The following is a 26,025-nucleotide window of genomic DNA, read 5'->3' as shown; positions in this document are numbered from 1 at the left end:
GTCGACAGTCGTGGCAAGAACCGAAATCAAAATGAAAATGCACAAAAGTCAAGTTCATAAAAATGAAATCATGCTACAGCTCAGGCAGAAGATCAAAGAGGACAAATCAATAAAGCCCAAGCGCTGAAATAACTTAAAGTCAACCAAGTCCAGAAACTGTAACAGAAAAAGAAACAGAACCTGGCCCCGGACCAGTCCAGTTGAGTGGAGCTGTGGCAGCTCGACCCCAAAACAACTTGACCTGGTCAAGGCTACAAGCACATAAAATAAAATTATACAACGAAACGGCGAACTGTGCAGGAGGGAGGAAAACTAAAGCAAACTGTCTTTTGATCTATGGCAAAGGCAAAGCCTGCTGATGAGTATGATGAGATGATGATAATGATTATAATGATGATGATGATGATGATGATGATGATAATGGGTCTCAATATGGAGCAGCATCAAGCGCGCAGTCTTTGGTCGAGAGTAAATTGGCATAAGAAATCAGAAATCACAGAAGGTTGCTGTCCACGTTCACGTCGAGATAAATGGACGCCAGGACAGGACTGTGGGCACATACACGCACACCAAACACACACACACACACACACACACACACACATACACTGCACAGTGCACAGACCATTGCAATATTAAGTAAATATACAAAACGTTGTCGGCGCGGCGCACAAAACTAATGATGTCGATGCGGCTGCTGCTGCTGCTGCTGCCGCTGCTGTTGCTGTTGCTGTTGCTGGTCGAGTCGGATGCTGTGTGGCTGCCACAGACGAGGCTGATAATGATGCGGCTGGCAAAAGTTTAGGACGTTGTCTGTGTGTTGCCGTAGTATGTTTCAGTTGGGCTGTTGTTTGGCTGACTGGCACTGGCGATATACACACGCCAGGTAATAAATTTCATTTCTCAGCTGATATGGGCAATTAAGGAACAATTTTGCAGCTGAATGAGTAATAAATAAAAATTGTATGCCAGCAGATACGCAGATACAAAACTGCAAGAAGTCGTCAGGCAGCCAGATAGTTTTCGGATAAAAATACACAAAACGAACGAGCGACAGACAGCAAGATTTGGGCGGGTAGGAAGGGCGGTCGTACGAGACGTCAGCAAATGAATGAATGAGCCAACAACAGACTTGGGGCAACTTGCTGGCAACCTGAGACGCTCTGATAGCCGCGGACTCATCAACAAAACGAACAACTGGCCGGTGCTGAGGAGCTGGCCCAAACTGAGCGTAGCTGGACGAGGCTGCATGCTTGCCCTTTTGATGAAAACAACTCAATGACGTGATTTGTGCGGCAAGCGTCGCGTTGCCGCCAACGAAGCCGCAACTTTATTGGGGGCAGGATGTTGCATGCAGCATATACAATATATTCACATATATGGGATTCCTGTCTCCCTCTCATACATATATAAGTATAAATCACATTTTGCAACACGATTGACGTGCAAATTCCACAAGTTGCCAAACAGTGTGTGGAGATATGTTGTACTATAAGCTGTCAGACGGCGGTCAGTTTATAATTTCAGCTTTTGCATAATAAATCACAAAGGGCTTAAAGTCACTTTTGGCCGGCTCTGAATCATGCATGTGGCCATCAACCATTGGGATTCACATAAATTGGAGACCGGATTTTTGTTTCTTCTGTCTTTGGCAAAGCTGTCTGCTCCTCAAGCATTACTTTAATTACACAAAGCCAAGGGCGTACAGGACGCGGGTCGAGGTATTTTTTAAATGCTGCCGAAAAACATTGAGAGTGTTCCACAATTGTTGGCCAAAAGCAAACGCGACGTGTCGGTGCCTTTTGGTACATATAAAATGGCACATGATATGTCGCCTACCTGAGAGTCCTACAAAAGGGGCACCAAACCCGCCCAGCAACAGCAACAGCAACAGAAGCAGAAGCAGAACAATGGAGTAACATCATGACACTCGAGACGGCACCAAAGCCAAAACCTGCATACAAAAGCCATTTGGGGACAGCATCGGACGGCAATGAGCGACCAACGGCAACTACCGGGGCTACCGTTTAAATGTGCTCCATTTTACTGTCAAGTGTAGACCGGGTTGACATTTAAAAACGTTGCACTCTGCACCTCATCTTGCTATCTCTCTCTTTCTCTCGCTCTCTCTATAAATCCCCTATCTCAAGCTCTGCTTCTAGCAGTTTGCTTGTCGGAGAATTTTAATTTAAGTATGTAAACTGACATTGAATAGTTTGTCGGGCTTTGCTTTGCTTCGGTCGACCTTTTGTTGTGGGTGGCTACAAAACTGAACTCAACTAAAACTCAAACTGAACTCAACTGAACTGAATTGAGGCGAGATGAGGTAAGGCGCGGCGGTGGCGCACCTGAGCGCAATTTAAAACAATTTTAAGTTTTTGCAATTTTGTTTGCAATCGGATTCTGTGTTATCAAAGGTCGAAAAGTTGCCGACTAGGAAATGCACCGTTTTGTTTTTTAGGGTAAAAGCAGCTCGAAAATGAGCTGAAAGAGTTTATTGATAGGAACAGATTATATATATATATATATATATATATATATATACAAAGTTGCTAAATTATCAGAAGTCTTCAGTGATCAACCGAACATTGTGGCTTATACAAAAAGGTCTAAATTAAATCAAATAATATTATTGTTTTACTCTTAAATTGTGACTTCAAAACAGTGGTTGTTGCAGCCATACAAGCAGACGAACATTCACACTGTGATTGAACTGGACCTGTATACCCGTTCAACTCTTTGTACAGAGTATACAAAGCTGGCTCAACTTGCCAGGAAATAGAGTTTGAATAGGTTTTTCGAGGGAGCGGGGTGTGAGCTACATTTAATGAAAACTGAGCATTGTATAAGAGCCGGAGTGTGAGCTTTTAGCCTGATGAGTAGCTGTCCAACTGCTGGCAAGGTCTAGGCAGAGCTGACAGCCATGTATAATCAATGCAGTTGACAGCTTGGTATGCACCACGGGTGGCATACGGGTGGTGCGCACGGCCCAGCAGCCGGCGCTAATCAACAGTAACTGCTATGGCAAACCGAAAGCTTACTTTAACTGGCAATCAGTGGCATATTATTATATTTTTGTATATAGTACTCACCGGTGTTGAATATGGATGCGCTGTCAGACGCACTCCGTCCGTCTCCAGCTGTTCGGCCAGCACCATTTCCAGTTCATTGCTGGGCGGTGTCTCGCAGAGGATCTCCATGCTGCCAGATAGCGAATTGGGATCGTTGAGCATGAAATAGACTGAGGCAGCGCCCTTTTCGCGCAGCGAACGTATGCTCTTTAGCAGCTTGTGTCGATGTGCAGGATTATCAACGCCAATGGCATCCAGATCCGGATCACCGACCTGTTTGCATATCTCCAAGTCATCGTAGCCATTGTCCAGAAAACTTTCAGCGTACTGCGCCAGCCCAAGGGCGCGCAGCCATTCGCAAACAATGTTGCTAACGGCCATTTTTGCCACTTGCCAAGTACTTGATGTGCGCTCACGTGTGTGCCACCAATTACCGTTACAAAATGGATATTCGCTTAGCGCCGCGTCACGTGCTAAGCCTGTTTCCACAAGCTGTTGCTGTTGCTGCTGCTGCTGCTTACGCTTGCAATTTCCTCAGCCTGTTTTTGTAAAGGTCTTAACGCTTTTTCGTATTGTTTTAAATGCTCTCGTTAAAATTGATTGCCTTGGGCCACACACACATAAAAGTTGATTTCACATTTTTGCATTTTTACATGACCCGTCGCGCTTTTCAAATTTCCAGCAAGCGCTTCTGCTGTTGCTCCTTTTTCAACTGCTACCGCTAGCAATGTCATCCGCATTCTGTGTCTTTGTGCTCTGCAAATATATTAAGAAAACTCCAATGCTTAGTTATGTTTTATAATTTTCTAAATAGAAGTTAGCATTGCATAAATTTCAATTAAGCGCCAGCCCGCATATTGATAAGTCAAGAGTTTTCCCACAATTTTCCTAACTGCTGCCCTTACCCTGCAATGCGCTGCAGCCAAATCAATGACTGCTGTTCAGATTCAAATCAAATTCAGAATTCTTGAAAATTAATTAAACCAATGGCAGCTGATGCGGTTTTAGTTTTCTCCACAAACACAAGCACACACACGCACAGTCAATAATTCTCACATTCTGGCAACGCCTTATCAAGCATTTGGGCAACAACTGAGGCACACCGCAGCGTATCATGCGTGCAACACACACACACACACACACACACACACTTACATTGACGCACACGCACGCATTTCCAGGCATAGCACTTTATCATAGACACACTGACGTCTCCCATGTGGGCCGCACTTGAACCCTCGCACTCGCCCTTCCTACGCCTTAGCGCTTTAGAGAATCTATGAGGCGTTAAACGCAAACTAAAAGCTTAGAGCAACCAATCAACAGCAGTAGCAGCAGCAACACCAACAACAACAACAACAACAATAGGAACAACAACAACATCAACTGCAGTTTTGGGCGTGTGCCGTCGCTTATTGATAAATGATTGATTATCAGCGTGTGGGTGCGCTGCGGTTTGCTTTGCTTTAGCACAAGAGTTTAGTGTTTGCTTTTAGTTTATCTTTAATGGATTATTTTAGCGGTTGGCAGCAGCAACAACAAAAATATATATACCAAAAATCATTGCCATAATCCACATTCTTTTGCCACGCCACGGCGCGCCACGCCCTGCCTGAAAGGCAGAAGCCATCATATAAGTAATTTATATATTCTGCCCCTGCCGTGACACTAAGCTGCCTTCTCTCGCTCATGCAGCACAATTCTACATGTTTCTGCTCTTTTCTGGCAGCTGTTTTATTTCGTTTTCACATTGGCATCGAATAGATCAATCATTGCTGGTCGACATGCCTTACAAATGGTTTAATGATACGCAATTATTCACCAATAAAACTGTCGAGCAAATGTCAAGAGTTGAGCTTTTTATGCAGAAAAGAAGAACAACAGACAAAGACAATAACATATTTAATATAAATTGAATTTCTTCAATGTTTGCTCATAAAGTCAAATTCGGTCAAGTCATCAAAAAATCAAAAAGTCAAAAACAAACAAATCCTTGAAGTTACTAAAGTTTAATTTATTGAAATGAAGATATGCTTTGATACTAAACTATGCTGTACATCAAACCCAACTGCTTCAAACCCGGAACTCACATTTATTTTTTACAATGAAAACCAAGTGAACCAAAGCCCGAATCGAAATATATTGTTAATCTAAAATGATTTGGTCTAATAAGTAAGAGATTCAGCTCCAAAAACTTAAATTATTTGAAAACCAACCAATTAATTTAATCAACCGTGATAAAGAGAATTTTGGCTTAGGAATTAAATTTATTTCTCATCTTGTATATTAACATAAAGAGTGTTTCGAAAAATGTTGAAAATATATGCACCAAAGCTTAAGGTTCTTGGGTATTTTCACCCAGACTCAAGAGCTCAGCTCGTAAATGTCAAGTTGATTTTGACTATCTTGAGATATATAATTATCAAGTTGAACAACGTTTTACATATTGCTTTGAGATATGTTTAAATACGAATTAAAATTAATTACTAGGCTCTTTGTCTCTGCATGCGCATAACTTCTAGCTGACTATTTGACTAAAGTGCCTGCCAATTATGACCAGCATATGCTTTTCAGTTTATTGCACAACTGCGAGTTCAATTAAAATGAGCCAAATTGGACATCGGGCAAATGCAAACATGGACGGACACAATTATAATTATTTTGTGCTGTCAAAATGGTTAACACACACGAGCACACAAAGAGGCGGGGCCACCTTATGTGTTGACTGTCTTGGCTGTCTTGACATTTTAGTTGGCTTTTAGTTAATTTATTGAATACTTTCAATTTCGTGGCTCGCAATCAGTTGCAATGTGGCTGTAAAATTTTAATGTGCCCGTTCATTATCTCAACTCGAGAATCTAATTACCAAAAGTGACTGCAGAGACGTGTAGTCCGTGTGTCTGTTTCTACCCAGTCCCAGCTGTACCCTCCTTCCCCTAACCGCACGGTAGTCGCTGGCATTCAGAGCAGCGAGCGATATGTGACCTGTTCGACTTGCAGCTGACGCTGTAGCTAGTCAGCTTTTGTATTTTGTATACCCTTTGTATAGGGCACTACAGTTTGTCATGCGGTCTGTAACGCAAAGTAAAAAACAGCTGCGACCTTAAAGAGTACATACATTCTCAATCAATATCAACGAACGAATCGTTATGGACATGTCCGTCTGTCTCTTACCCTTCTCGTGATTAACTAGTTCACCATGAGCAAAATCTTGTCAAAAACAGAACAGTATATCATAAAGTTACTCTTTGTGAAACGTCGATCGAAAACGAAACATTCTTTAAGAAACCTTTTGTTTCTAGCTATTTGTCTGCAAGGGTATTGTTAGTTCGGTGTGCTGTATGCAGCCGCTCTTTTTTTGTTTTCGCTTTTATTTTGAACGCAATTAAAGGCGGCCAAAAACCAACAGCGAACAGGAGGATAAAAAACAATAAGATACAAAGCAAACAAAACTTGCTCGCTGGCCTTTATTATCTTGATGAGCGGCCAAACTATTTTACGAGCTCGCCAACAAGTTAATTAGCCATTGGTATTAATGCGCCCAAAGGCGGCCGAACAGTTGGCTGAAACGAAAATTTTGGTGTTGTCAAATGTATTTTACTTTTATTCGGCTGACTTTCTGCCTGCCTGCCCGCCGCTCTCTGGGCCTACTTCCTATCATTAATGAAGACGCCTTGTTCTTGCGTTTTTTGTATTTTTTTATTTTATAATTTGATTTGCTTATTTTAATGTTTATTGCTGCCCCAGTTTGCCGCTTCCTATGCCAAAAAAAATAAAATACAAATGAAAGTTCTCTAATCGGGCATGCCTGACTAGAAGACGCCCTGCAGCCCGCGTTGAGCTGCCTTACTTCTTGTAAGCTTCTTAACCTCCTTCTTCCCATATTTCCACACTTTTAGAGATGCTTTCTTGAATAACTCCAGTGTTCATAGTTTAATTTCAAGGGTTAAATATGTCACCAGAAAGCGTGTTCATACTAAAGCACCTGTCAAATTGATATTTCCTTAATGAGAGGAAGAGCGAAGTGAGCATAAAATAATCTTGTTCACTGTTTCCTTACCCATTTGCACTAAGTACAGGGTATTAAAAGCAGTACCAGCAACAACAACAACAAGTGCTGCTCACCGCATTGTGTTTGCTCAACTAATGACAATAATTAAATGCTCGAGTGCGTGGAGTCCGAGTTATGCATATTAATTAGCCAAAGTCGTGTAGCGTGTGAACATTTTGTTGCTGTTGTTGTAGCTGTTTCCGTTGCGCACCTGCGCGCCAAAAATAAAAAAATAACAGGTAAATTAAATAATAAAAGAGGCAGAAATACATATATGTATAATGTGGCCAAGCTATTGGCGAAGCTGTGCAAACAATTTTAATTAAATGGCAATTGCGCATACGCCGCGTGTGCTTGTGCCGCAGATGGCCGATAAAGCGTAACCAAAGTGCCAGCTGACAGCTGTTGGCAGCGCCGCAACGTGTTGCAATAATCGTTACCTGCAACAGCCACAGCAACAGTAACAGCAACAAACAAAATAAATTTGCCTGCCACAGCTTATTGACGCTCAATTTGATTTGGTCTCGCCTTGTCCACCTCTCACAATTGTTTCTTGATCTGAGGCCAAAAGTCAACACGATCAACGTAGGGCTCTTGTGATTGTTCGTATCGTTGTTGTTGTTGTTGTTGTTGTCGAGTTGCTCAAATGACACCGTTTAAAACAAGCGGACGTGCTATAAACAAATTAAACTTGCCACAAAACAGAAAGAAAAAAAAAACAGAACAAAAAATACAAATAAATTTGTATCTACTCGAACATAATGCGTTGGGACGACGCCCACGAAAACGAATTCAATCTGAATGAAGGCAACAACTGCAACAAGCCAACAATTTATTGTTGTTGCCTGCTTTGCGGTCGCTGTCGATGATGTTGCATTAAATTTGTTGCCCCTTGCTGCGCTTTTGCGTTGGCGTTGAATTTTTTTGGGAAGACCAAAATAACACAACAGCAACAATGAAGCAAACTCTGACAAACTTTGACCCAAAAAAAGCAGGGAGACCAAAATGCATAGGTAATAGGTCGGAAGTGAAAGGGTTTTATTTTTGATCTGCCTCGTATTGCCGCTGACAGCGCCACAATTTGTGGCATTTTGTTGATAGAGCATTTAAGCGTTTAAGCATTTACAAAAGGCGCGCCCAAAAAAATTATTTCGTTTATAATATGATTTTTTTACAAAGCGAACAACAAACTATGCACAGAGCTATGTAGACAGTCAATTGATTCTTGTTTTCAGGGAGCATTAATTAAAATTGTTTTTGGACTTAATTTGTATATTTATTAGGAGAGGAAATGGGTATGAGCTAGGTTTCTTTTACGAAACAAATTTAATTGGCAATCGTAATATCATAAGTAATATTGGAATTAATTTTATTCACGTTTCAGTTTAAGTGATTGATATTGCGCTTAAGGCTTACAGTAGTCACTCGCAAACTAGACCGCTTTGGGTTTTAATGCCAATTTGTTCAACTAAAAGATATTAAGTTCAGAAAGCCTATTATTTTTGCACGATTATTGAATACTATACTTTTATTTATTTGATGTGACGTATGTCTTTTCTGAAAATAAAGTTTAAAACTGAAAGTGTACATTTTCAAAATAAAAATGTAAGGTAATTTTTCTATACCAATGCGATTCTAAGTTATATATTTTTTATTTATTATTTATTTTCAACGACCTGAGTATTTTATAATGTACATATTACGAGGACTACACGCTTAGCTTGAGCTAAGCCGGACTGCGTCTTAACATTTGTACCTGAATTTTACCTAGTTTGTAAGATGTGGAAAACGAGGTATACGAATGAAACGTTGAAACAAAGTTGAGTTAGCAGCTCGGTATATTACATTAGTTACGTGTATAGAAGAGCATTCAATTTGAACCGGCATATTCTAATTCCCACAAGTTAAAATATTCAAGAGAACACTGTAGTTTAATTTGTATATAGTACATAATACAGCTGTGGAGATAAAGTGTACACTTTGTCCATTTTGGGTGTGCATTTAACCAAGCCCAAAGTGTTGCAATTTTGAACGCCTTCCCTGTGATGGAGCCAAAGCTCTCCAAGCATAATAAGTTTCACGCAGCGCACAAGCTGACGACCTTTTGGCATATACACACACACACACACACTCACACACATACACAGATGTGTGTGAATATTGGCAATGCCTGAAGCTGTGCACAAGTCGAGTCAAAAATTTATAAATTTATATCATTTGTTTTTTATTTTTTGTCGCTCGTTTTCCTTTTTTGTTTTGTTTTTGGTCATGTTGAAGCGCTGGCCCAGAGCAGCGGGTGGCCAGAGCGCAGGTGGCTTCAGAGATGTTTTTATACTTTTTTTGTGCTTTAAGCGTGTTTTCTGCTTAATGTTTAATGCCCGATAATTTAACATTTGTGTTGTGTATTTTCTACAATTTGTTATGCAAACAAACGGGGCTACGCTTTACTTAACAGCCGATTATAAATCATCATCATCATCATCGGCAACAGCAACAACAACTGCGGAACGAACCCATCGATAATATCGCCATTGTTTAAACAATGAAATATGTGCGATATGCCCTCATAATATTTATTTGGCAGCCTATAACTACACAGCAAGAACATCATCATCATCATCATCGATAATCATCAAGGAGTTCATCAAGCAATGTGGGCATTGATTTTCGACAGTTTTTATTTTCTCGCTCGAGGCAAGAATCTTATATGCATATGTTTCGTCTTTATTGATTACTGCTGCTGCTGTTGTTGTATACCCCCCTTTGACAATTTCTTACTTGAGTCTCATTATGGACAGTCCAGACCCAATTCCACGCCCGTTTCCAATCGCAGTGCCAATGAAATGCAATAAATTCACATTAAGCCGCTCACATAAAACGCCTGATTGCACACAGCGCGCTGTGGCGGCAAAAGCTAAAGTTCTGCCCCACGCTCGCTGCCCTCTCTCCCCCTCTCTCTCTCTGTCTTTCTCGCTCTCACACTCTCTCTGGGGGAACTCGCTGAAGCCAACATCCTGTTGACAGTCGACTGTTGCTGCAGCAGCAGCGGTAGCGGCAGCGGCAGAGGCAGCTATCAATATTAAAAGCGCTTATTTGACAGAAATATGACAAATGCCTGACAGCAAAGCTGAAAATAAGAGCGCACAGGTTGCCACAGTTGCCGCACAAACGCATTCGATTGGATCCTTCGTCCCTCCTCCGCCACCCTGCTCGTGCCGCCATCCGGTGTCCTGTTGTGCTGCGCAAAGTGCCAAGTCATTAGTAACAGGCGAGAGCAAACGTCAGATATGCTTTCTGGATTAGTCAATTCAAATTGCGTGTGAGTATTGAACTGTTGGCAGTTGCAAGGGCGAAATGTATTTGGCTGCTGCTGCTGCGGCTGCTGCTGCTGCTGCTGCTGGTGCTGCCTTTGGCCTGTTAACTTGGTCCTGGGTAGACCTCAATAACCAAACGAACTTGCCACATGCTGTGCCCAGGCATTCAATTCGCGGCTTCTGCGCGACTGCCGTTGACAATGCGCGACACGTGCAACACTCACGCAATTTCAATCACCCCCTACACCCTCTCCCCATTGCAACCACTCCTGCCTACACCCCCGCCGGAGAGCGTGTGTTAAATGAAATAAGTAAGCATCGAAAATGCGTTCAACTGTCAAAGTGGTGCACCACCGCCAATGGCAAACGTGTGTCTGTGCATGTGTGTGTGGGTAACTTTACCCAACCGCCGCCTTTTACCTTTATGTTGGCATGCAATGAAGCGTGCCGCAGCTACAATGCAATCACAGCCAAAATGGGGCATAGCCAAATTGTAGGATAGCTTATCAGCGGTTCGTCTGTGTCTATATGTCTGTGGGTGTATGTGTGAAAGTGTGTGTGTGGGCCCGGCTCTCTGGTTTTTCAATTGGAAATTGAATTGAGCCCGCGCTGAGTTAGTGCTAATGAAAACCAGACGAGTGGAAATGTGCGGAATAATTTTATAAAGGAAAAGCCATCAATATGTCATGGAAATCCTTTAAAACTACAAGGTGCTCGCGGCTAGAGCTTAAGTATCCTTGAGCGTTAAATGCAAGCTCTTCGATAATTAAAGCATATTCTTAATTAAATTTTAAAGGAGGTGGCTTAATATTCAATCAAACAGTGCAGGGGAAATCGATAATTGTTTCCAAATGAACATTTATGTGTCTTACCAGTTCGTTTTGGTTTGAAATTAACGTTCAAGCAAGATTTTATGAGACATTTTTAAGACATTTTGATAGTAATTAAGCAAAAAATTAAAAGAATATAATATGAAAACGTACTTTAAATAGGCTATTGACTGCAATTGGCTTAAAAGCATTTGCAATTCGCCTCAATCAAAATCAAATGCACATTAAAGCTAATAGTTATGCATATGCAACGATATCTGCGTCTATCTCGTTATATTGTGCTCTGGCGCTGTTATTTGGCGCATTATCAGTCAGATATTTCGCATAATTTTCGCGTTATTTTAAAATGCACAACAGGCAAATAAACACGACGCTTTGCGCCAATTTCATAAATATTTTTATGGCGTTTAATAAAATTTTATTGGCAGGGGCTGCATGTTTTATGACCGTCTGCTGTGCTCGCGTCCTGCTGCTGCTCTTTGCTCGCGCTCCGGCATGTCCGGGGCTACTCCAATTTGTCGCCGCGCTGCTGCAGTTGATCAACTACCTCGGCCCCCTCCGCCTCCTCCTCCTACCAGCCTGCCACTGTCTCTCCTTCTGTCTGGCACGGCAGCCGGCTGCATGCAATTTTTTGCGTATTTTAACGCTTCATTGTCAATGCAACTGACAGGCACTTGCCGCTTGCCACTGGAGATGGCGATGGCGATGGCGATGACGATGGCGTTGCCGATGGCCATGGAGCTGCAGCTATGGAACGTTGCGACGTTGTCATCAGTTGCAACAATTACTTAAATGCAGCTATAATTTTTATGCAGACGGGCGGGCAATTTACTGGTCCAGCCAGCCGAACGCTTCTGGCTATTTTCACAAATTTATTTTTATTATTATGAATCCAACTATTATTACTATTATTATTGTTATTACGCTTTTGACTTTAGGGCTCATGCTTCAAAAACAAAAAAATAATAATACAAAAGAAATTGACCAGCATACCAACCAAATATGTATATTAAAATACCAACTGCCTGTGATAAAATAATTGCATTATTGGCTCTCATGCCCGTATCGTCAGTGTCAACCATCAATGGGTGGCGATTAAAAAAATATTTGTGGTCCATTAGCTTGGCGCATTGTTATACAAGGTTCTACCCGATGCGTATTTATTAAAGTCTATAGCATATACGAATGTGAATTTATTGTTGGCCTTTCAATTTAAGTACATTTTGAATAAAGACGGCAATGGACAGCTCTTGGCCCGTTCATTAATTAAGCTTTGGCTAACAACGTGCCAATAAATATTAATTTATGCTGTCACAAAAAACGCCGCCAGCATTAGCAATAACAACAACGAGCATCTATAAATTCCCAGCATACCCTGTAAAACGTCTCGCTCAAAGGCTTATAAACAGAATACACATATTTATATTCAAATTACTTTGTAGCGCGATTGTATTTTTAAATAGCATTACTCCATATATGCGTTTATCGTTTTCTAACACTTGCTCGCGCTATGCGGCGTTGCCATCTTATCAAAATGGCTACATTTGTGTTGACACTGCTCCTTCTCCTACTTGTGTTCATAATGTTATTTTTAAAGTTTTTTATATGACAAAAACATGAAATTTCTTATTTTTCCAACTCTCAATCACCTTTAAATTTGTCTTCAACTATAAATACTCAAATATTATTTTGTTAATTTTTTATATTTGGTGGATTTTAAAGCATTTTTTCCTTGCATGAACTTTTTGCATACCAGCCTGCTGCCTTTTTTGTGTACAGGGTATTTAAGTTACTTAACGACAACTTTTATTGTTCAATTTGGATATTTAGCATTTTGTCAATGTGTCATATTGCCTTTCGATTGCTTTCATTGGGTCGTCTTCTTGTTCATCTTCTGCTGCCCTTTTCAATTTGCCGCGCGGCACATAAATCAAATAAATCAGTTCGGCAGGCAAATAAAACATTTTTTACAGCATCTTTTTTGGCATTGGCTCTGATTGCCGAACAATAGCAATTAACCCATAAAATGAAAATGCCCACATTTAATCGTAATACAGCCCAGCCGACAGGCACAAGCCCATTCTGGCCAATCGGGGAGAGACCAATTAATTGAAATTCAAAGCTTTAGCCTTAACTTTGAATTTAGATTCAGTTTTATGAGTGTAGCGGCTGCTTTTTTGCTGGTTTCTGTTTAATTTCACTTTGCTTTGCATCATTATTGCCATCCCACAGCCCCAGGCCCAGTCCCAGCCCCATCATCATCATTATCATCCGCATCATTATCATCATCGTCGCTGACTTGTGTTTCCAATGAATAATAAAGTAAAGTGGAGTACACCAAGTCTTCGTCGTCGTCGTCGTCGTTGTCGCCGCCGCCGCCAGTGCCACAGATATAAATCAATTCCAGAGAAGCGACAAAATTTACATTCCGTTTTGCGTGTGTGTGTGTATTGGGCTGGAATTGGAAGCCAGGGCGGGAGCTGAAACTGAAGCTAAGCGACCGGAGGAATGGGGATCAGCCATTTGGCTTATTGAGATTTCATCGGAAGTTTTGTGCGCATTGTGTCACAGGCGCATGCGTATTGAAATTTATGGGAACGGTAAAGCCAAATGGCATTGTATTAATAAAAATTAAAGTTAAGGTAAGAAAAAAAAATCAAAGAATAAGAAATCGTTATCGTTGAAATCGTGCGAGGCGATACAATTCGTAAGCGTTTAACTTTAAGTGGGCCTTGATTAATGATTTCAATGTGCGTTGCGGTCGACCACGCACCACAGGAGGCTGGCAGCTGGTCTGAAAAGCTACAGCAGGGGGCCATAGAATCCAGTTCGAATAGAAAAGCTGTACACAAGACTTTGGCCTTGGCTAAGTTTTGAGCCTATTTGTGATATGATCACGCTGAGACTACGCCGATCTACATGCAAAACTAAACCACATTCATAAGTTTACAAGCCCTATAAAATTCATTCAAAGCTGAGCCAAATTTGATACCTTTTTAATAGGTTCCTCAAAGAAATTACTTGGCGACCTTATGGACCATTTGTCAGACGGCCTTTAATATCTATTTACCTGTCAGACCTTTAGCTGCAAACATGTCCAATCAATGCCAGTCCCATTACTTTAAAACCCATCAACACGAGGGCCACTCGCTGCCAGAGAGTAGCTCGAATTTCACATTTAAAATAAAACACACACATTAGGCAAACAGAAAACAAAAATCGTAATCGAAAGAGAGAAGAAAAAAATTGAAATTTCATCATCCTGATTAGCTTGTCGCCATCAACTTGGGACGTCGTTGTCTAGAATTTGTGCTTGCGGCATATGCCATAAAAATAAAAAAGCGATCCATTAATGAAAATTACGAGCCAACAAGAGCTCCACACGGCGCAGTAAAAATTTTCCAACCGACTGCAAACGACACACGATCAGATAAAATAAAATATAAAAACAATATATATTAAAGTTGAGAATGTCATGTCAAAATGTGGCGCTGCCACGTACAACAATATGACAGGGCTGATCATCGAAAGGGGAAAGACAGAGAGCGAATGACTGAAATAGCAGCAAAAGATTCTGGACTGGACAAGGTAATGGCAGCCAAAAATGTGTTGATACCCACACGGCTCTGTCCAGTTCTTCGACTGTAAACCGATCTTCCACACGCGGCACAATGAAATTTCAGTTGAAAAGAAAAATTGACAAGCAAAACTTAAAAAAAAAAAAAAACGGAAAACACAAAATGGAAAGTGAAGCCGGGACCAAAGACGAACAAGGTTGGATAAGGACGACGACAACAATTACACAAATAAAATGAACAATATTAAACGAAATTATACTCTATATATATACATGTTCGTATGTGTGTGTGTGTGTGCGTATAGTACTTCCCCTCTCGGCTCAGTTGGCAGACAAGCGACACAACAAAGGCCAACGGCGGCATAAAACAAAAGGGCCCAAAGGCATAAGGCTGACAAGGCAGCTGTCCCTATGCCTCTGCTTATCCCTCTATATATATCTCTCTCTCTCTCTCTGCCCCTCTCTCTCTCTCTCTCTCTCTCTCGCTCTCTCTCTCTCAATGGGTATCTGTCTCTGTTCTTGTCGCTGTGACAGTCTGTGCCTTTGTGCCTGGACTTGGGTTTGCCTTGAGCCTGCAGCGCGTTTTGTGTATCATTTTTCATGACAGGCAGCTACTCAAACGTACACACACACACACACACACACAGAGACACAAGCACACACATAGCCGCACATACACATAAAGGCAGTTGATATGTCCGCCTGGCTTGACAGTCGCACAGTTGGCAGGCACTTCAAAGTGCAATTGCTGCAGCTAATTACAACTAAATATGTTTCCTTCCTACCTCACTCTCCCTCAGTCTCACTCTATCTCGCTCTCTCTTTTTCTCTCAATATCTCTCTCTCTCTCTCTCTCTCTTAAATTCTGCTGCACTTAGTCACACATTAATCAACACGTGGCCAATGCTAATGAAGACGCATCTCTGCACTGCACAGCCCTCACTTAAATTCTGATTTAAGGCAACCACCCAAAAATGTGCCCAAAGGCATATATCATTATTTGGAATCTGCCAGACAGCACGAGTTCATATGACTACAAGTGTATGTGCGTGTGTGTGAGTGCTGGGGCAAAGACTTCATCATTTAACGATTATTTCTAGCAATTTCAATGCACTCAGCTCTTGACTGTTGCAGGTCTCGTCAGCTCACCCTTTCTCTATCTTTCACTCTCCGATCTCTCGCTCGCTCTCGCTGTCTTTCTCCCTCTCGCTTGCTGCAACATTGCGAAAATTTACGATGCCTGTGACACAGTTAACTCATGCTCGACACCAAAACATATATCAAATGTGTGGCACGACTTGGAATGGCGGAGGCAGAGCCACAAGCATAGCCTGAGGGTAAAGGCTGCGTTACCTGCCGCTGGCACCCAACACCAATTCCCCCGCGCCCTTCCCCATCGTCTCCTAGTCTTACCAAGCCCATGCCCAGTTTCAGTTTCAGCCAGGCAAACAATAACGTGAAATATGTGCGGCGTTTTGCAATTCATACGCAAAAATGGATGAGCGGCGCATTTGAATCGCAATGTGGATCGTTCTGGTGGAGGGCAACGGTAGTCACTGCCAGTCGACAGTCGCCGCGTAGCTTTGTGGCAATGTGGGTTGTGCTGGCATCAAGGACACATATTGCCGGGCACAATAACACATTGTAATGGCAATGGCAAAAACATAAAATTAAAGTGCCGTCCCCAACACCGAAGTGTCTGAAGCGCTGGACGGCCACTGAGGCAACCTTACCATAACCATGGAGCGGGTGGCTTGCATTTAATCTTCCAATTGAGTGCGTGCTGCTGCTTCTGCTGCTGTGGTGCGCTGACATAGATAAACTGGCATATCCTGACTGTCTACATTTTATATTTTTTTTTGTATTTTTGTATGCTGCATTGCCAACATTTTTGCTTTTAAAAAACAATTAATCTTTATTAGCAGAGGCCGTTGGCAACTTTGTCGATGGCTCAAAAGCCAATTAAAATGGTTTTGCCAGTGCAACAATCAAAAAATGGCAGCACCCCAAAAAATACTCGAGTATCACGCCTCCACAGCCCCTCGCCTCCCCCTTGGTATTCGGTTTGTGTAATTAATCATTTTTACTGATTTTATATTACATTACTTTCTTTTTTCCTTCTCAGTCTGGCGCTGACTCTGTCTCTTTCGCGCTTTGGCATTAAGAGTCAACGCTTTCCAAAAAAAGGGAATTGTGCAATATCCGTAAAATGCGCAAAAGTTGCCATCAATATGCTACGCTCGGATACGTCCATCAGAAATGCAGTGAAGCGTAGATCCTTTCGTGTTACCGTGCCTCTTCGACAAAGGATTCGTTACGGATTTATTGGCAACTTGATGCGGCCCCTGGCCCTGACCCTGATCCCCGCCAACCCGACCCGGCATGGCCTGGTCCGGCCGTGGTCTTTCGGCTTTTTGTGACTTTTCTGGCTTTGGCTCGTGCTATAAATTGACTTTTTTCATGGTTCTGATTTGTTGAAACGCCTCTGCACACCAAAAATTTGTATCGTTAAAAGCACAAAATTAAAAAAAAAAGTATATTTTTTAGGCCTACCCAAAAAACAAAGTTCTGTGTGGTCAGTTAGACAAAAGACCAAATAAATAAGGTATCTAAAAGTTTTTGTGATGCCAAATTAATCCATAGACAAATCATTAAAGGCAAGGACGATATTATTTGTGGGCCTTAAAAGGACTTTGCGCGTTGGCAGCGCACTTGAACGGGATTAGTTGCCGATGGCTGAAACAATAAAGTCCAAAAACGAAGCCGAAACAAGAAACCAGAATTAATACCCTATCGAATGGACATCTACGTGAATATACAACGAATAAGCTTTGGACTACAGAAAACCTATACAAATTGTACAGAGAATTCGAATATTGAAAAAATTAAGCACGTAAGTTTTTGTAATAACATATAAACTAAAAAAACGAAACGTGAAGCAGAGCTACCGAAGATGTTTTTAAATTTTGCAGCTCTGCATTTAGCAGAGTTTTATCTGACTCATAATTAAATTAATGCCAAAATATGTTCAAAATTATAATTTAAATTCTAACACGATTATAATAAAGCCAATAGGCATGCCTTGATTTATTTCACGCATAACAAACCCAACGATAAATGCCTAATGCCCATTCGCAAAGGGTATCAACGTTAGCTGTCGCACAATAAATTGTTAATCATCCCCGCGCCTTTCGTATAATTTTGGGGTGTGCAAAACTGGAATCGAGCAATATAACAATGCATGGAAATCCCTAAATGCTGTTAAACAGAAAATAAATGAAGTCGACGCGGTACGGGGCACACAGTACGCGGGGTGCAAAAGGATTTGTGCATTAGCGCCGCAGACAAGTATTGATGGCCGGACACGGGCTACAGCTGGACAGATGAGAGAGAGAGAGAGAGAGAGAGAGAGAGAGAGAGAGAGAGACAAAAACATCTAAATGGAAAATCAGTTGCATGTCGTATTTATTGTTAAGGGTAGTCAGAGGGAACGAGCCGGCGAGGGGCCCAAGAGGGAGTCTAATAATGTCGCCAAATGAATAGATTCGGCAATGGGCAACAAATTTTCCGAACGGGTGGTTGATTTTTCTGCTGCGCGCTCACAAATTCATGTTTGTTGTCAACATTTGCAGTTGTTGTTTATTTACATATTGTTGTTATTGTTGTTTCTTTACTTAGTCATAGAAAATTAGCAGCACCCCAAACGTGTCTTCAAATCAGTTTATCAAAAATATTTGCCCAAATGCTTAGTCTGAACATATTCAGAATTGTTGACACTTTCCACAATGTTTGTTTAGGTCTCTCTCACTCTCTCACTCTCTCTCTCTCTCTCTCTCTCTTCCTCTGTCTTGCTCACTCGCCTTTGATTGGGTTAGCTGCTAATTTGCGGCACTGTCAGCAACTGCATTTTAAAATTACATTTTCGACTAAAACTCAATTTCCCATAACTATTAGTATGCGCAGCCCATGAATATTCACAAAAAAATCGTATGTTGCAATATGGGGAAACAAAATAAACGAAAGCTTCGTTGCAAAAACCGAATACAAAAATACGAAAACTTTTAAGCTGAAATGCAGCAGTAGGAATCAGGTCAACTGGATATATGCAAATGCCATGTACAACTATTGTACAACATGCAGCGCAACAATGCACACAACTTGTTAAAAATGTTTTTCTCATTTTTTTTCTGTGTTTTGTTCTTCCGTCTTTTTAATATATCGCACACACAACACGCAGCCTGCCTGTGCAACATGGCATTGGCCAAAAGGCGGCTGCACCAAAGAACAGCGCCAAGTGCAACTGCAACCCGGCTGCGGCGGCGGCAACTGTGGCGGCGGCTGGCCAAGACAATGCCACAAAGCTGACTGTGTGCGCCGGCCCACCAGCAGGTCGCGGCGGCGGCGCGACTGTCATGGTCGTTCCAGCTGCTGTTGCGGCTGTGGGGCTATCTTTGGTTTCATATTTTAGCTGCAGTTTATAATTCACGATTTTTTTTTTTTTTTATTTACCGAATCTTCAGCTGCATTTGCATTAAATGGGCACAGCATTTTTCTAGGACAGCTTGTGCTGCCCAATTTTATCTGACCTAGCAGCGCGCAAAAGTTTAAAGCTTTTAAATGTAAAATAAAATATTATATGTTGATTAAACGGCTTTGCCCAGAAACAATTTTAAGAAATTTACGACAAGATTTTTTTTTTAATTTTCATTTTTTGGCATGCAGCCCACTTTCTACGCTTACTAGTATATTTTGCATTGCATTGGCCTATAAGGGCATTGATGAAAATCAATTTAAATATATTGCTCGAGATCTTATAATGATTAAAATATATGCATAGATCTGTAAGCTATTAATTTCTTAAGCCCTAAGCTATATCTATTGCCAGCTCAATCAAACAAAATTCTGCCAAACTAAAAGCTTTTATGTATCTATCGAAACTTGAGCTAAGCTGCGATTACAACCTGTGCCAAGTGCATCTGAACAACAACTAATCTTGGCTCTTTGCGGCCCTACAATTTTTTCGGTATATTTGGCACCACCTCCGCCCTGGAGCTGGCACTAAACAAAGTTTGTTCAACGAACACGTTTCCTTTTTCTGTAAATATTTTTTTTTTTTTTGTTTGTGGGTTTATATTTGCTGTAAGCCTTTTTTCGATTTCGAGAGAGTGCAGGCCGGCATAAAAACCAGTTGCAGTTACAAACTGAAAAGGGGAGTTACAAGTTGAAAGGGGTAAAAAACAACAACAACAACAACAACAACAACAAACCGAAGCGCTTCTCTCTTTTTTGCACATTGCAAAGTGCATTGAGGCATGCGCCTGCAAGGGATGCCCGCCATTTGTTTACAAATAGCCAAATACAGAATGCGAAATGCAAAATGGAAATGGGAATGCGAATAGCGTAAGAGAACTGTTGGATGCATAATACATACATAACTATGTATAACTATTTTTGCCGGATTTATTTCCACCTTTTTTTCGCTTTGTGTATTCATGCCGACCGCCCAACTGTGAAATTGTGTCAAAATCGGATGCTGCAGGCTGCAGTTTGCTGCAGTTCGCTGCAGTTGGAGTTCGCTTTAAAGGTAGTGGCGCAGGCGAGTCATTTATAGAACTGGCTGAGCAATTTTCCAGGTACGTTACCTGGCAATTTTAACGGTACATTGTAAATTTCATTTAATATGACAGCGCAGTTTTCCAATGCCGCGGCGCAGTTAATAAAGCTGTGCACAGCTCAGAGTCAACTAATTAGATGCGGCCCAGATTTGCCGAACGGCAAGAAACTTACCTAAAAAGAGACGGAAAAATACGAAAAGAGATGAGTAAAAAATATGATTTAATAAGCAATTAAATTATTTTAATAGCATCAACGCCCGGCGCAGCCAAACAAACTGCACATAAAATTGCAATTTTCCAGCAAATTCATAAGAAAAACAACAACAATATCAAAATTCTGAAAAACCAGGCCGCAGGCCTTTGGCAACAAAAACTGGCATTAAACAAAAATGAATAACGGCTACAAGAGCCTGTGGATAAATAGTACAAAAAATATTACACACAAGAAGAGACGGATATATGCGGCACGCCGAAGATTAAATACGCTTGATATCTGGCTCAGAGATACTTCTATACAATATTTGGATATAAGTTCAACCGATCGTTTCCATTGAAACATTAAGATATAGCAGACCGATTGAACGCAGATTGGGAGAAGAGAGATGTTCTTCATTCATGAATTTTACCGATCGTTCCTATGGCAGCTATATAGAGTGTTCCTATCCGGTCAGCTAAAGCATGCAAGCGAGGGAGGCACCTACAATTGATACTGATCAGGAATATATTCACTTAATGGGTTTGGAAATGTCTCTTTTTACACACATTTCGTGACTAAAATAATAATACCCTCTGCCAGGGTATTAAAATAAAAGAGAACATCTCTAGGAACTGGACAAAAACAAGATTCAACAGCTGCCAGGCCAAGTCGACGTCGTCATCATCGTCAGCTGAGATAGCAACAACTCAAGTGGCAGGCAACGAGCGAGTAAGCGGCAAGCGACAAGCGGCAGGCGGCAAGCGGCAGCATCTCAACTAATGCCATCGAGCTGATGCATATAGTGATTAGACTGGACGCACTACTGACTCGCATCGGATGACGATGACGATAAGTGCTGTTTGCAGCGTAATAGAAAAGTTGCCAGCACACACACATGCTCAATGTGTGTGTATGTTACTGATGATAATGATAGATAAGTGTGCGCCAAGTGTACTACGTAACTTTAGCCTAACTTCAAAAGCTATCAGCAGTTAAATCGAAAAGCAGTAACCCAGCAGACTGGAGTTGACTCGAGTCCGGGCTAAAGCCAACGGGCAAGAACTGTAAATGTGGCACAGCCTAATGACAAGAGCGCCCGGGAAGCTGTTGCTGCTGCTGCTGCTGCTGTTGCAGCTACTCACATAGCTGCCAAGTGCGCGCACCCGAGTTTGCATCATTAGCAATTGTGGGCTGGCCGAGGCGGGCGTGGGCCTGGGCATGGGAAATATTTGCTATAAATGCATGCAACATTAAGTAGAACGCATTTTTGCTATAACAACAACAACAACAATAGCTGTAGCAGCAGCATCAGCAGCAAGAAGAGCAACCTGATGATGACGCTGCTCCCGCCAACGCCACACGCCACTTCACTTGACTGCAGCTCCTTGTCGTAGCCGCTGCTGTTGTTGTTGTGCCTTTTCACAGCTCAACGCTTGCGCGCTTTTGGAGCCAGGCTGGCGCAGAGCCTGCAGAAGGGTTTTCGTTTTGCCACGCCGCATACTTCATATATATATACATTATTTTCCAAGAATCTTGACGGCTATTAAGAAAGCGGGCAAGCCAAGCGCAGGCAGCCTGTGCGCGAAATGGGCTGCTGCTATAAAATAAAATTATTATTTTCTTTTCGTGCTCATAATTTCAGCATTTTCCTAACTGTTTTTCTTCATCATCTTCTTCCTCTTGATTTTTGCAGCGTTCTGCTTTTGGCCCCAATTAGCAAAAGTCTCTTCCTTATTCATTTTTTAGACTTGCCTTTTGCTCTGCTGATAGATTTTCTTTTTAGTCACAATTAATGTGGACAAGACGACTTGGGTATAAGCGCCAAATTTTGCAGTTTTCTTGAGCTTGTAATTCGCCAAAAACTTGAATTTTAATTAATTATACAAATTTTGTACTCGTACAGCATATTTTTAGCTATACGTTCATTATTTATGTGCCCTGTTAGCATTGACACAAAACATGATTCATGCGCTTAAGCATCTTTTTTATGGACACATCTTCAACTTTAATTCGAGATGGCCTTTTGGCTTTAATGCCAAAACCGAGCACCCACTCAACTTTTATTTATTGACTATTTATTTCATTTAACTGTAGCCAAATCAAGCGCTCAACATTTGCGGCCATTTAGCTGCGATAAACCCAAAATTTATGCAGCGAAATCTTTTTTATGCACAAACAAAATGCATCTGAGGAACAACAACAAATAATAAAAAAAATAAATAAAAGAAGAGAGAAAAGAACTATATAATAAAATATAAGAAAAATTCTATTTTCTCGGGCAATAAAAATGTCAACAGCGTCGCCGCAACGGACACAGCCAATTGCAACTGGGGCGGCTGCTGTGGGTCGACTTCGCAGGCTGATTTATGCATTTCGCATGCAAAACGCTAATCAGTCTGCGACTCCCCCCACCCCACCTCCCAACGACCCGACCGTCTCGACGGGCGGCCTTTATAAAACCAAGCAAGCGTATTGCATGGGCAGGGAGTCTGTAATGCAAAACTCAAATAGCGTTTGGCCAAAGATGACTAATGGCGCGTTGCAGCATGTTGTTGCAAGTGGTCAAGTGGGCTGAACGGGCTGCATGTGGAGGCAGTTAAATGAATGTTAACAGCAGCAGCAGCAGCAGCAGCAACAACAACAACAGCGGCAGCAACTTTAACAAGAACAATAACTTTACTGAAGCATCGCCAGCCGATTTGTGGCCTTATAATATGCAGCGAAATTCCATAAATTTGCATGACAGTTTGTGGCAAGTGCGGCGATTGACATGCAACGCAAATACACAATTGTATCTACGCATATTTATGACTGCATGTAGATGAATATGTGCATGTGTGTGTGTGTGTGTGCGATGTTGTGTTTGTGTGTGTAAATGTACATATGCCTGGCTTGCAGTGGTGCTCAATTAATTTTCCTTTTTACGCACTGACTGATGGACAAACTGAAGCCGATTTTTGTGGCAGTTGTTGTTGTTGTTGATGTTGCAGCTTCAGCAACTTGTTAAATATTTTTCGCTTCAATAAGTTTTAACCCCAATTGAATTCAATTTATACCCGGTCAGCCTTGGGGTGGCTGACGATATTCTCCCATTTGTAGTTCTTGTTGCTGAACAGTAAATGCAAAAGCTGTTGAAATGCTCGCATATGCCGTGCATAATTACATCATTTTAAGAGAAATTTTATACAATTTTGTTACTTTTAAAGTGCTTTAATAAATAATAAGAGCTTTGCCGCTTGAAGTGTGCTTAATATTTTGGCCTGATTACGCACTGCGTACCTCACTCTCAAAGGGGTAGCATATCGAAATACTTATGTTCATAAATAATTTATATACGTACAAATATTACAAATTAAAGTTTACCAAGATTTTGTACATTTACTATGCAAACGACCTAGGCATTGATTTCTCGAGCACAAAAACAATATTAAGAATTCATCCATAGCATATATTTACTGGGTATTTATTAGTCTGTTGCGTTGGTTTGTAAAATTCGTTTATCTTTGGCCAGCGCAACTTTGTACACTCTTGAGCTAAAAACCTTCAAGAACTACACAAAGTGCTTCAAATTTGGGTTAATTTAGTTTTGTTTTAAAACTAAAAGGTTTCTCTAATGAGTGTTAAGTTCACATTAAAAGGGAAAGCTTATCAAAACTTTAAGAAAGCAGCTTATAAGCTAAAGCAATTATAATTGAGTGCAGAAAGTCGTTTTATCAACATATTTTCCGTATTTTGTAAAAAAAAAATCGAGTTAAATTAAATGAAATTTATATGCTTTAAGTGCATAAAGAATATGCTTAAGTATATTAAACAGCACTTAAAAAAGTAATTGTGAAATATGACGTACTTGCTCCGAAAGCTGTATACTAATATCACAATTTAAATATTTTGTTAAAGTTTGTTTCAACTATAAAAGGGGTATAAAAAGATTAAAACAACCTATAAATATTAATTAATCAATCCTGAGCCAATAACCTAGCTGAGCAAATTTAATTAATGCAGAATTATTAATTTCATGCGGTTGTTAAATGAAAATGATTAACAAACATGCATCACAATTGAGCCGAGAGCAACGTCTCATATCGAAGCAAGTTCCAACAGAGGCGTTGCATGCCACTTGCCACATGAGAAGCCCAATCAAAATCAGATACATATATATCTATGGAGAGCACTTGTCAGGAAAATTAATTAACTAAAATATTTACATATATTTGCACAATTGAAGTGAACTTGAGTGGCAAAAACAAAACGATACACACATAATCAGACAGACAGACAGACAGATAGGCAGACAAGTACATGGACTACGCCCACTTGAAATGTAGTTATCTAAAACCAAGAAATATGAGTCGCATATGTGGCCAGTGTAGGAAGCGGCCAAAATGGGGGGCAACAACTGCGGCAAATGTCACTTAAGCGGTCATGTCCTGTACTCTAACTAGCGACTGTTTGCAGTTGAGTGTGTGTGTATGTGTGTGTGTGTGAGGGTGTGCATGTGTGTGCACAACATATGGGCTTAGTTATTGTGCATAGGCAATGCTCATGTCCTGCTGCCACAATTAACTAAAAGCGCGCATCAAATTACAAACAAACGGCAGCAGCAGCAGCAGCAGCAGCAACAAGGCTGCCCCCAAAACGGACGGACGGGCAGACGGACAGGGAGTGACAACGACATGAAGCGGAAGTAACAACTGTGCATGCATGTGTGTGTTAAGTGTATGTGTGTAGAGTGTGTGAGTGTGTGAGTGTGTGAGTGTGTATTAGCTGTATTATTGTTATTTCCCTCGAATGCTTGTAGATTTGTCGCCAACAGCTGTGTAGCTTTTGTAGCCCAGCTCGACGGCCATTTTGTCAATGTATCTTTACCTATATGTGTATGCATACAGATATTTGTGTATCTGTATCTGTATCTGTAGCTGTGTAACAACTGTGTATCTTTGTGTCCGTGCACGGCTGCAATTTATGTATATTTTGGCTTACAAGAATAGATGGTCAATGCGCTTGTTGCCAACTGTGCTGTAGCCGTATATTGCCAGAGCCCGACCTCAATCAGGTGCCCTCAGGCAGACCAGGCCAAAGCCTGGCCAAGCGAACGTTCCTCATTGTAAGCTACTTAAGATTTTGCACAGATTATATTATATATGCTAAAATAGACGCGCAAATTGAGTGTGAGTTTTCCATAGATAATCTTTACAAGCAATTTAAAGCTAGACAAGTGCTAATATAACAAGCCAATGGCAACAACGGCCAGGCCGAGATACAACAGATCTCAACAACATCCACAACAAAAACAACAACAATGGCAAGCAAATTAAAGGCTTAAGTACTTGCTGCAGAGCAAAAGGCCAGACAGGTCGAACAGGTCGGCCAT

At 41.2% G+C, this 26,025-nt stretch overlaps 1 protein-coding gene across 10 annotated transcripts in view; it reads right to left on the bottom strand.

Annotated features, from left to right (window-relative positions):
* The window catches only part of SKIP (Shal K[+] channel interacting protein), a 159,348-nt gene that overhangs the window by 112,309 nt on the left and 21,014 nt on the right, over nt 1-26,025 (bottom strand). For all 10 annotated transcript variants that reach the window (XM_070207660.1, XM_032437859.2, XM_070207661.1 and 7 more), the window contains exon 2: nt 3,093-3,827. In XM_070207660.1, coding sequence (XP_070063761.1) covers nt 3,093-3,452 — 360 coding nt within the window. In that variant the 5' untranslated portion in view covers nt 3,453-3,827. The remainder of the gene's footprint in view (nt 1-3,092; nt 3,828-26,025) is intronic.

This window comes from Drosophila virilis, chromosome 2 (genome assembly GCF_030788295.1).
Source record: "Drosophila virilis strain 15010-1051.87 chromosome 2, Dvir_AGI_RSII-ME, whole genome shotgun sequence".
NCBI classification, from domain to species: domain Eukaryota; kingdom Metazoa; phylum Arthropoda; class Insecta; order Diptera; family Drosophilidae; genus Drosophila; species Drosophila virilis.
This window is presented reverse-complemented; position numbering and strand designations above follow the sequence as displayed.